Here is a 12,848-nt window from a genome sequence, read left to right on the forward strand (position 1 = left end):
CATCTGATTAAGCACACTTATGCCTAAACTGTGATCAAACCAGTGTGTGATCAACCTGCAAATGTACATGAGTGTGCTCCTAATTTATATCAAACATAATGTCAACAAAAGCTAAATAAGTTAAGTTAGGTTAACCTACATATTACACAAAAGGTTCGATTAAGTTAAGTTAACCTACATATTACACATAAGCTAAATAACTACTAGAGTAAACACATCCATCCGCTCAACTCTCCGGTGGTAGATGGAAATTGAGGACAGGCCTCCCAAACACAGAGACCACCAGGTGGACCACCAAAGATGAGCTTGATAAGCTCATCGTCAGGTCAACTGTAAAAAAACCAATAGTGAACCAAATCAGACCCTAAACCCTGTTTATAACATGATAATGACTAAATCTGACCCTGATTAACTAACATTGGCCGATTATACCTTTGGTGTGGCGGATGATATAGCGGATTATCCAACAAAAGACTGGCATTTCCACTGATCTGAAGATAGCGGCTGTGGTTGTTGTGATCGGACGAGGAGAAGAATGATCGGACGAGGAGAAGAATGATTGGACGAGGAGATGTCGCCGGAGAGACACTGATCGCCGCCGGTGTGTTATGTCGCCGGAGAAGAAGGTTGAAGGTCGATGGTGGGAAGGTGGGGGGGGGGGTAATTATGCGTTGGTCTGTTACTTATAGGGGGTGTTGTATCAAAGAAGCTTGACATAAGAGCAAAATGACAATTTTACCCTTTGACCATCAGGTTATAATGTTGACTGTTAACCCACTTTGACGCCGGGGGGTAAACATGCGACATAAGAGCAAATAGTGGTGGTTAAAATTGCAATTATTTCCTTAGGGGGGTAGACATGCCAATGACCCCTAACCTCAGGGGGTAAAATTGCAGTTTACTCTTTTTTTTATAGGGACGGAATTTTTGAGGGTTAGTAGTCTATCGCCATTTATTAAAAAGAAGAGTTAATTTACGAAAAGCTAAATTAGTTACCTATAATTAAAAGCTAAAATTTTGAGGGTTAGTCGTCTATCGCCAAATTTACGAAAAGCTAAATTAGTTACCTATAATTAAAAAGAAGAGTTAATTGCCATTTTCGTCCCTGTAGTTTGTCCAATTATGCAATTTCAGGACAGCTTTCAAATTTGCACAATTTCCGTTCCTGACATTCTTGAAACATGCCAATTCCGTCCAAAAAACACATGAGTTAACTGCCATTTTCGTCCCTGTGTTTGTCCAATTATTCGATTCAACCTTGGTTTTTTTGGACGGAACGAACATGTTTCAAGAATATTAGGAACGGAAATGGTACAAATTTGCAACTTGATCTGGATTGGCATAATTGAACAAATCACAGGGACAAAAATGACAATTAACTCTAGAAAGAAATAACAAAGAAAAAAAATACAAAATAAAATGTTTAGTGAAACATGTTTTTATTTGGAGAATTGTTGAACAGAAGATGTTCTATGACATTTTCACTCTTTTTCTTTTTACTTCATCTGCTTCTTTAGTGGGTTTTGAAAGTTCAAGGAGTGCGGCTGTAAATTTTTACGGGGTGCGTTCGGAATTTTGACGCGAGTATTAATAGAAGCATAGGTCCGCCCCTGTTTGGAAATAATTTCTTGAGGGAACCTTATCAAACTGTGCCATCGACAAAAACTTCAACGTTATTGTTCGATTTTAGCAGCTGAAGATCTCGTGAAAGACACCATTTTAAATTAGCTCTTTTTACATATTTGAATTTTTAAGTTCATTTTAATTTGTTTTGTACTAGTGAAATTTCTACAAATAGAAAGAGTATATTTGTTTTGTTTTGATCAAAAAGTCAAAGTTTCCTACATTTCTTCCTCACCACCACTAAAAAAAGGTTTATGGTTTAGGTTTTCCTTCTCCGGCAGCCTCTCCTCCACTATGCAAATCTATATGATTAATAATATTTGTTTCCTCTTTACCAATACAATGAAGAAAGTTTGATGTAATATTATTAACGTATATAACACAAGTACCAACAAAATACACGTGCAAATTACACTAACAGAATCTAAATCTAAATAAAACTAAACAAAATCAAACTTTGAAAACCTAAAAAGAAAATACAGAATAGAGAGGAATTGAAGGGGGGTAGGTTGCATGCATGCGTTTGTCAAATTAAAATCTAAACGGAATTAAATTAATGTGTGAATCGGATTCAAAACAAAAAAAAATAATGTTAATGAAATGATAAATCGAAATCATACCTTTTTATGTGAAAACGATCGATGAGTTGGTGAAGGTAGATCCAATTAATTAATAGAAAAAGAAGGTGGCAACTTCTTCTTCTTCTTGAGAGACCAAATAGTTTAATGCCAAAATATAATTCAAATCATCATTCTCTTCTTATGCCATCTATCCATTTTTCTCTCAGATCCAAAAGAATTTATCAATTAACATATAAACCAGAGTAACATATATTAAACAAAACCAATTAAAATATATATTTCATTTTTTCAATCTAAAAGTTTAAAATAATATTAGAAAATTGTTATAATCCAATGTATTCATCTATCTTGAAATTCAATAAAAAAAATATAAACAAATTTCGTTTATTTATGCAACCTACACATGTTTAAGTTTTGTGTAGGAAATTTATCTACATATAATTTAAGACACGTATAGGAAAAGTTTTAACGTTAAAAACACATGAACAAATAAATTTAATGGATTTTTATGTATATAACGCAGAGGCTGATATGTAAAAAGTAAAAAAAAAAAGCTTAAAATATATGAACCATGATACAACTCGGTTCGGCCCAACATCAGACCCAGCCACACCAGGCCCAAACGAAAAGTTCAGAAGCCCAACAAATTTATGGATTAAAGCACAAGTTATTTAATTCTGCATTTTGTTTGCATTTAGGACTCATGTTCTTTTATGTCACATGTTTAATTGTTGCAAGTAGGTTAGCTGTGCATGTTAGGTAGGTAGTTATGCATGATCTCCATGAAATAAGGGACATGGGTGATGAGCCTTGGTCTCCAGCATGTTTAAATTCTGCATTTTTGTTTGGAAAATATATCAGAAAATTGCTCCAACTCACTTGCTCCTTCTCTAAATTCTTTGGAGTGTTTGCCTAGTAAAAAGGCTATAATATCTTGGTGCTTTCATTCTCGTTTCACCTTCCGCTATGCCCCTCGCAAGGATCAATCAGGTTCTGATGATCTTCCCCCTACCATCACCGACCAGTTAAACCAACTAATCCAAATTTCCACCACCGCTGCCAACGCCCAAACCGACATTTAAAATACACTAGTAGCCCTCGTTCCAGTCACCTCAAACCTTAATACCAAACTTGATGGCCAAACCGAAAACACAGCTCGTCTGGTTAATCACGTCACATAATTGACAGACCAACTTTCCACCAGGCCTTCGAACCCAGATTCTACCTCCCTCGACCCCAAACCCGTGCACCAATAACACCCTCCTAACACCCCATGACCGCCAAAAATATCACTACCATTATTCGATGGTTCCAACCCACTTGCTTGGATCTTTCAAGCATATAACTATTTCACATACTATCAAATCCCTTTGGCTGAACGTGTGACACTCACCGCCTTCCATTTTATCGGTGATGCGCTCTCCTGGTACCAACACCAGTCGAATAGCAATCTGCTTGGCTCTTAGTCCGCTTTCAAACGATCCGTTGAGTTACGTTTTGGTCCGTCGATCTTCAAAAATCACGAGGCCACGTTGCTCAAACTCCGACAGTACTCGCAGGTGGCAGAATATCAAACTGAATTCGAACGTTTGAGTAACCTGATCACCAGGTTATCCCCACAAACCCTACTTAATTGTTTTCTATCCGGGCTCAAACAAGAGATCCAATCGGAGCTTGCAATTATTCGGCCCCACTTCTCTTTATGAAGCGTCAAGACTGGCCCTCGTGTGGAGGATAAGATGGCCCAATCTACGAAGCCAAAACAATTTTGGGCCTCCAAACCTTACAAACCGTGGCACCCATAACTACCCAGCCTACCCCTTTTGTCACCTCAGTCAACAAATTCACCTATAACTCCTGAAAATATGACCACCCCTACAACTCCATTGTTACCGTCCCCTCCAAAACCCTTACCATTTACCAAGCTTTCACATGAAGCAATCCAACAACGTCGCAAGGAAGGCCTTTGTTTCCGGTGCCCAGAAAAATACTTTCCTGGACAAAAGTGCTCTCCGCCTCAGCTCTTGTTAATAGTGGATAACGAAGACCAATTTCCCTTACCTGAACCCCCTGACCACACCATCACCAATGATCAACAACCTCCACAATTCATATCTCTGTCAGACGCGATATTTTTCGGTCTCTGTTCCATTCAAACGCTATGCATTACGGGTTAAATCAATGGCAAACCCGTCACAGTATTGAGTGATTGTGGAATGACCGAACCTGGAACAATGTCAATACAATGTTGTACCTCACGCATGAGTGGTAGAACTGGAGGAATTTCATCAGGAAACACATCGCTGAATTCGTCGAGAAGTGGCTGCACTTCGGGTGGGGGACCTCCTAAGGGTGTATTTTGTTCAGCCACGACAAGAGTATATAAACGCGGAGGATTGGTGTGTTTGGTAAACTCGATGAAGGCAGACTTGGTAAGGACAACTGCTTTCGTTCCCGTTTCTCGAGCGTCTAAAGGAGCAAGTATTATATTAACACCATCTTTTCGGAAAGAGTAAGTATTTTTAAAACCATCATGGTTCGTTCGCCTATCGTACTGCCAAGGTCTTCCTAATAGCACATGACAAACATCCATTGGAATTACCTTACACCAAACTTCATCAGAATAGTGGTTTCCAATTGATAATTGCATGAGACATCTTTGAGTAAATTTAACAAAATTCCCTTTTTCAACCATGTTAACTGATATGGATCAGGGTGGGGTTCTACTTTGAGACCAAGTTTTTCCATCATGCATGTTGCGACCATGTTTCCGAAGCTTCCCCCGTCGATAATAATGGTGCAAACCTTCCCTTTCGATGTGCACTTTGTTCGAAAAATATTTTTTCCTAAGCCACAACGTGTCATCTACGAGTGGGTACCGACTTTTGACGTTCCTGGTACCGGTTCACTACTGTTTTTTACCTTCATATATCGGTACCGTAACCGGTATTTTCGGTATCAGTACTGATTCTGTATCAATTGGCACCGATCTCATCCCTACCCTTGAAACTGTAAAAAGAAAAAATTAAAAGTTGAAGAAAATCAACAAAAAAAAGTTGTACGATACCGTTGTTGTTCGTACGGTACCCGTGATCAGGGATGAGAAAATGGTACCGGGTAGCAGCACTAAATTTCCCGAACCAAAAGATATCCAATATCAATTCGGTACCAACTTTTAGTGTTTTCTGTATTAGTGTCGGTTTTGCATTTATCAAATCGGGTGTGAACCTTGTTTTCCAATATGGTTTAAAATCAAGAAATCAAAGATTTGCAATAGTTCAAGTAATCTATTTTCATAGTTATTAATAAATTTTCGATCAAATCCGACACCTTTTTTCCAAACAAACCAAACAAAGAAATTATTATCATAGCAAGCTTCATAAATTGTTCCAACTTGATAATTGATCGAATCCTGACACAAACCACAGACTCTTCGTGCTTCAACCCCAGACTACTACTAGTTATTAGTTTGAAGTAATTTGGGATTATAAATATTATCTTTGACCTGGGCGCACACTTCGATCACACCGCCACCATAGCCAACCAAAAAGCCGCTGACAACAACAAGGCAACACTCCTTTCTCTCTGTTTCTCTCTCTCTCTAGAAACCCCTTCCTTGTTTCCCTCTCTAGAGAATGTGACTGGGTAGGTCCGTAAAAGGATAAAAGCACACACAGTCGTCGAAAAATGTACAGAGAGACAAGAGAGAGAAAGAGTTGAGATAAAGAGACCAGTAAAGAAAAGACAACCAATGGTTTTAAAACCCCAAAGGCACAAGTGTATTATAGAATAGAGAGGTAGGATATATACGCGGCAACCAAAACACCAAATAAGCCAAACATACGACACTACACTGCGTAGTAAAGCAGTTACAAATGAACATTATATAAATGTATATTTGCTCTCTTTTCAAATTATTAATATAACAAAAACACATTAAATCATATATTATATTACATAGGATGTATGTCCCCAAGGTTGCCGTAAAAAACAAAAAAAATTGTCCCAAAATAGAAACTCACACCATTCATTGAATGTGTAAGGTGATGGATAATAATAATAAGTTACTGAAAGTTTGAAACAAGACTCCCATGATTCTTGATGTAAAAAATAAAAAATAAGGAAGATAATAGGTAACTTGAATGGTCTTCGTTATTTTTCATTTTTACATTGAGAATCATTCTTGTCTTGTTCGATTAATACATTATCAATCGTCGAACACATGGAATTAATTTGTTTGTGCATTCAAAATGAGACTCTAGTGATCTAGTAATACTAATTATAATAAGGCCACCCGGGGTGCCACGTTATGAGCCAAGTTGCACACGTGATGTAACGTGATATACCGCCGCCGGCCCACTTGATAACGCGTGAATCGTATAACGCACGCCCACTATCACGCGTGATTTTGTTACCGTGATGATGAGAGCCGGATGTGTGGAGAGTGGCTGAGGAGCGATTTTTCCGGTGGAGAGTGGCTAAGGATGTGTGGAGGTTGTGGTTGTGGATATGACTTAGGGTTTGTGGTGATGGATATTAGGTGTTTATTGTATAAAGATGGGCCAAAAGATGGGCCAGGCCTAATGGTTACCGCAATAAACCGCAAGAAGGACACCATGCAACCACTGTTACGATTTCTAGAAACCACAAAGGTTGCTAAATCTGGTAACCATAAGAACTTTATTTGGCTTTTAAAAAAGCTTCAATATAGAACTTTATCACAAGCCTTCACTCTAGAAACCAAAAACAATTTCATGAGCTTGTTGTGAGCAAAGTGAATAATTAATACTACATGAAATGAGAAACCAAACGTCACAAACTAGCATCTACTTAACAATTCTTACTATAAATTTAATGCTGATAAAGCTAATTACCAGTTTTAATTAGCCTTTGAAACATTACATTAATTTTTATAAAGTGGTAGATAACAAAGAAAGGAAATATGCCAACATAGCTCTCAAGTAAAATTGGCTACTCATAGCTGGCTTACAATATCCACCAAAGATACATAACTACCAACAACTGCAACAATCAAGCCACTTAATAGAACAAACCCAACAAACACCACCTCAACTCCAATTCTCCTGTAAATTCTGGAGATCTTCAAGTAACACAAGCACGGTATTATTATCGAAGTTGTGGCACTTAAAAGGGCCCCCACGAGTGACATTAGATACCCAAAAAAGGGAAGGGAGAGGGCAACAATCACAGTGCTTATCATCAAAATGGTTCTTATAAAGAAGCTAAATATCCTTTTGTTGTAAGAAGCATGAAACCGTGCTTCAATGGAGTCGACTATCGGTGTTAGCATTAGTGCATATTTTGCTATCGGAGTAATGAGGGTGGTGCATATGGCCACTCTTGAACTTATATTATTTGTTGGAAGATTTAAGGTAATCTGTGACTCTACATTGGAACCATACATAAGATAACCAATAACTGCCATCAATGAGTAAGTAACAGTAGAGAAGGCAAAACAAAGGAACAAGACCTGCAGCATAATAGAAGATCACAAAAAGTATTTAGTAAGAATATACGGAGAAACATGTTATTATGCAAGTTAATGATGATTTAACCTTTGAGAATTGACGTTGGTTTCTCATGGAAGTATAGAGTGTTGGGAAAACTGGATGAGCACAATAGCAGAATAAATACAAGCTAATAGCTGATGGGATTCCACTCCAATTTACAACTCTACCCTTCTCCTGAAAACCAACACCATCAACTGCACCATCCCAGAAGACTGAGCCTAATATGATCATGGAGGCTATAACTCCACTGGCTGATATGTAGGACAGAATGTTCATGTTGTGTAACCAGATTGTGGGAAGTATAATAAGTGCGACAAGAACAATAGATCCACTTTTTGCACCAAAATGATAGCCGTAAACATCGAAGTCCATGTTTGGAAATAACTTGCTTAAATTATCACCTTCTAGGATCAGGAAACCGGTAGCGACTAAGTAGAGTTCTAGGTTCATAGTTATTGATACTATAGCTTCCCCGGTTTTCCCAAATGCGCGATTGCCGATGTCAGGGTAACTTCTTATTGTTGGATCAGTATCCATACATCTTTGGATCAACAATCCTGTGTAGAAGGTCAAGCTTGCAATTACTAAAAGCAGTATCAAGCTTAACCATCCTCCTTCTGCCAATGCATAAGGGATTGATAATAATCCAACTCCTGAAAACATACACATGTTATTTGAATTATCGAATTTATTAATCTTCTAAGTATGATTAATTATAAAACCTATACGCATATCATGTATTTAAGAGCATAATATAAAGAAAATGGACCTGACAGTGCATTGAGACCATTGAAACAAGTACTTATGAAAGAAGCACCGCTTTCATTGGTGTATTGCTCCTCTTTTGAATTTACAACTACATAATCTTCACTGCTATGAAGAAATGGTATTGTAAGTGTAATAGAGTAATCTTCATGCTTTTTGCCTTCCATTAGAACTCACAGAAAAAGGAGATAAAAAGGGAAATTTTATTTGTGATGCAAAATATCTCTAAACTATGCTTCTTATATAACATCAAGTTTGTGGGCTCATTCCTCATGCACCTACTACCACTAAATTTTCAAATTCAAGTTAAATGCAATTTTTCAAATGCAAGTTGAATAAGTGTGTATATTTTATAGATATATGACACACCAGAGTCTGAGTCTGACTTGAAGCTAAATGATGTTCTTGAGTTTATCGGTGTTCTTACATTTGACACCGATGTTAAAAATGGTGAACATGAACTGGAAAATTGTTTTGACCAAGAGGAATTAGTCAACCTAGCTACCTCCTAGCAAGGTCAACACCCATCTCTGTATTTCAAAAAAAAAATGTTTAATTTATATCTTTTGTACTTTCTGGTCTAATACATCACAAATATGTTTTGAGGTGCCACGTCTTCATTGTCTTGTACACCGAAAGCTCTCACCCAACGATATGATTTTGAGATCACCAACAATAGAGGTAGATGCATTTAGTTATATAATTTTTATGCTAATTTTAACGATTTGATATTGAAATGTTGTTGATGATGCCGCATAAGATATTTCATTTTGAATTACAGGTTTGTGGAGAGAGGGAGAAAGAAGCAGGATAAATGAGTGATTAGGGTTAGGAATTGGAGGAGATAATTTTTTATTTTATTTATTAAGTAAAATTTAAATAAAAGCATGAAATGACCATGATACCCTTAAGTGAATGGATTTAACTTAAATTTTTAACCTGGTTAGTCTTAAAGGACGAAAGGTGTAATGAGTTTTCTAAATAAATAATTGCGACTGTAATTATTGAAGTTAAAGGTCATCCATTGCAACCCGTTAAAAACATAAAGAACGGAAAGTGTAATTTACCCTACAATATAACTGCATTAACTACACACTTAAGGTTTTTCTTTTCGTTTTAGGATAACTATTTTGCAACGAATTTATAGCAACACGATTTCTAATTTTATCTTGAATTGACGAATTTAACTATGTATAAAAATTATAATTAATTATAAAACATCATGCATGAAAATTGTTTAAGTATATATACTGCGTGGATGTACAAATAAGTACGTAAATATGTTAGTTATTAGAGCTAATTTTCATGTCATATTGAGAGAAAACAATGGTTTTATCTCTTTTAAACACTCTCTAGCTAACATCCAGTCTCTTGTATGAACTAATAATATTGTGTATTTTTCTTTCAATACTTTGTTTTCGATTATCTAAGCGTAGACTTTCAAAGATGTCACTTATTATGAAATTACTCTTATATATAAAAACAATAGAGTTTTTGTCTTATTCACAACCAAACATCTAAAATGCGTTGATATTATTTAAGAGAGAAAAATCCTTATGGTCTAGAAATGTCTCTTGCAGTAAACAAAAAACTAGATTTGCAAATAAATTAATATTCATAATTAGATGAGTGGGCCATTCAAGGAAAGTTATCTATTCAACTTTGCGGTCTATATTAACTCGGTGTATATTAATTTGATGTCGTATTCAATATTTTCTCACATTTTATATTAAACTGATGTCATATTCAATATTTTCACAAGTTTAAAATGTATATATGAAAACACTAGCCTAAGACCCCGCGACTTTCGCGGGTGGCTAAACACCAACTAAACACATAAAATAATTTAAACGTAGAACCGTTAAACTTTGATTGTTAAACCTAATATTTTGAGATACTTGAGGACGTCCCAAAAGTTCATCGACATAATGTTCGTTACACATTAAGTTTTTGTAAACAAAACATATATAGTAATAATTGCTCCAAAACTGTTACCACACATACGACATGCTTGGTAACGATATTAGCTGTTTACTTCTGACGCTATCTGTCAATAGATACATCACCTAGGGGTTCGGATTAAGAATTCGCAACGTGTTTTGATCCCTATAATATCGCAGCAAAAACTGAGCTCCATTTTCCAACCCAGCCTGCAGCATTTTCCAACGTGCCATCTCTTGCCGGATCTCTAGTGTCATTGAAAACCCGTCTTCAGTTTGAACTACCATCTCATCAAGGACAGACATATCTACATTTGCTGCAAATGCCTTTGGGAACCGCTGCATTACAGTCCGATAAAATAAACAAATTAAAAAACTAATAAACAAAATACAAACTTCAAAGCATTACATAATATTAAAATAAAGCATTTAGAGTATGAAAAACTTACAAAACGAAAAGATGGACACCATGTTAGTTCGTATTGGTTGGCTTGATGAACAACGGCCGGAATATGTGGAACGTCAACAAAGTCTGGTTCCAACACAGGATCCACTACAATGACTGGCACATCATGTTCAACGTCTACAATGTCATCTTCCATGTCTTGATTTTCGCCGTCTAATAACAAATCTTCACTGACATCCGTTTGTTATGTGTCTTCCTCTTCTTCAACACCAACACTATTGGCAACCTCGGGAACAACAGACTATATTCCATTAGGACGGAAAACCATAATGTTGAAAATACGTCTCGCAACCAACTCAAAAACGATTACATCACCTGATATGAGATGAAGTTCTTTGTTGATTTGTGAGAAATCTTGAATGAAGTAGTTCGATCCCCAGAGCCTATTCACTTTGACATTCCACATGTATGTACCTCCAAAACGAATTGTAAAGTTATCGTCCAAAGTGTCGGTTTTGAAATACCTGTTCATAAACTCTTTCGGCAACCACTAAATAACGAATAAATGCAATCGTCAATAAAAAGGTCAGTTGGTTCTTCATCCTAAGTAGTAAGGTATAAATTACCAAGTTACCGTTCTCGGGAAATAACATCTCTACAAAAAAACTTGTTTTTAACACCGGAAAGACAATCAGCCTTAAAATGAGTGAACTTTAGCATCTGAGCATCAACAACATGGAAAACAATAACATCTTTATCCTCCAGACCAACATCACGAACCATAGCAGACCAACCATTCGAGAAACAATACCTAGTGGCTTCGTATAACCTTCATCAAATCACCTTTCCCGACGACATTAAACCTTATATAACTGATAAAAGATAATTTGATTATTTTCATTTTACAAACCTTCAAAAGTTGCTTGTGGCGGCCTTTTCCTAGTCATAAGTAGACGACCTTTCAATTCTCATGGTCAAGTCCGAGACATTCATGGTTGTCACATGGAAGGCGATTTGGCTCAATGTGCCATTGAGGGCTAGCAAAACTTTCTCGATAACCTACAAAGAACAGGAATGAAATATGTTTTACAATCTTGGTTTTCCTAAATTGACAGATGCTAGAATAAGCAAAAGATGAGTCGCTAAACCATGTGATTTGTCTCTTATCTCAAACGGATCAAATAGGTAGTTAATTACAACTATTATTGTAATAATAATAATCTTTGTTGCACCGATTATTTAATAAAAGTTGTGTTAAGAGGACTTGTTTAAGGTTTTCACCTGGTACTCAACTCCATTTGAGTTGTGGTTCATCATAACTGTGCATAAAACTCCTAAATGCATGTTATTAATGTGATAATATTGACTTTAATTATCACACTTAGTGCATTATTTATTTACGGTTTATAAATGTGGATGAAAAACTATTAGTATACAAACCCTATTTCAACTGACTCAGTTTGTTTGTGTTAAAAGTTGAAGAGTCATGACTTTTTGACTCTTCACTCAAACCCATTTGGGTTGTGTTTTATATCCATTTGATAAGAACTTGGTCTTTTTTTAAACAAAACACTCCTAAATTGTAATAAATGAAGCAATGTAAGTTTGAGAATGTTTTAAATGTGGGTCTATACCTTGGCAGCATTGGTGCCGATAGGAATAATGCTGAAAAAATCGATCTTTCGCCTCTCCAGTCCTTCATAGATCAGTTGCTACTGCATAAAGCAAATATGATCAAAGGTTCAGACCACTCCAAGCAAAACAATACCACAGATTTCAGTTACATTTTGTTCAGGACATGACTAAGGAAATGGAGTTTATAAGGTCACAACAATAAGAAGAATTTTTATTACTTATAGGAGAAACTGCAAATTAGTGTATTTAAGCGATTAGGAAGCCTTAGATAAAATGATCAATTGTAACGACATTTAGAAAATATCAGGCTGCTTTTATTTCGAACTGATCATTTGTTGTAGTCAAAGATCCAAGCTTGATAAAATTT

At 36.2% G+C, this 12,848-nt stretch overlaps 2 protein-coding genes across 2 annotated transcripts; both read right to left on the reverse strand.

Annotated features, from left to right (window-relative positions):
• Window positions 1-7,099: 7,099 nt before the first annotated feature.
• LOC110879210 (amino acid transporter AVT1J-like) lies at window positions 7,100-8,385 on the reverse strand. Its single transcript, XM_022127628.2, has 2 exons — window positions 7,781-8,385; window positions 7,100-7,695 (listed from the first exon to the last, which is right to left on the reverse strand). The coding sequence occupies exons 1-2, from the start codon at window positions 8,270-8,272 to the stop codon at window positions 7,180-7,182; spliced, it is 1,008 nt and encodes a 335-aa protein (XP_021983320.2). The 5' UTR covers window positions 8,273-8,385; the 3' UTR covers window positions 7,100-7,179.
• Window positions 8,386-10,541: 2,156 nt separating this feature from the next.
• On the reverse strand, window positions 10,542-11,069 carry LOC110876605. The gene is made up of 2 exons (XM_022124770.2): window positions 10,890-11,069; window positions 10,542-10,779 (listed from the first exon to the last, which is right to left on the reverse strand). The coding sequence occupies exons 1-2, from the start codon at window positions 11,040-11,042 to the stop codon at window positions 10,567-10,569; spliced, it is 366 nt and encodes a 121-aa protein (XP_021980462.1). The 5' UTR covers window positions 11,043-11,069; the 3' UTR covers window positions 10,542-10,566.
• Between the last annotated feature and the right edge of the window lie 1,779 nt (window positions 11,070-12,848).

This window comes from Helianthus annuus, chromosome 9 (assembly GCF_002127325.2).
Source record: "Helianthus annuus cultivar XRQ/B chromosome 9, HanXRQr2.0-SUNRISE, whole genome shotgun sequence".
NCBI classification, from domain to species: Eukaryota; Viridiplantae; Streptophyta; class Magnoliopsida; order Asterales; family Asteraceae; genus Helianthus; species Helianthus annuus.

Excerpts from the sequence above, each read along its gene's own strand:
- LOC110876605 (XM_022124770.2), bottom strand. The coding sequence starts at position 11,042 with ATGGAAGATGACATTGTAGACGTTGAACATGATGTGCCAGTCATTGTA. Across the intron at positions 10,780-10,889 it reads GGTGTCCATCTTTTCGTTTT|CGGTTCCCAAAGGCATTTGC; the intron begins GTAAGTTTTTCA and ends ACTGTAATGCAG.
- LOC110879210 (XM_022127628.2), bottom strand. The coding sequence starts at position 8,272 with ATGGATACTGATCCAACAATAAGAAGTTACCCTGACATCGGCAATCGC. Across the intron at positions 7,696-7,780 it reads ACCAACGTCAATTCTCAAAG|GTCTTGTTCCTTTGTTTTGC; the intron begins GTTAAATCATCA and ends ATTATGCTGCAG.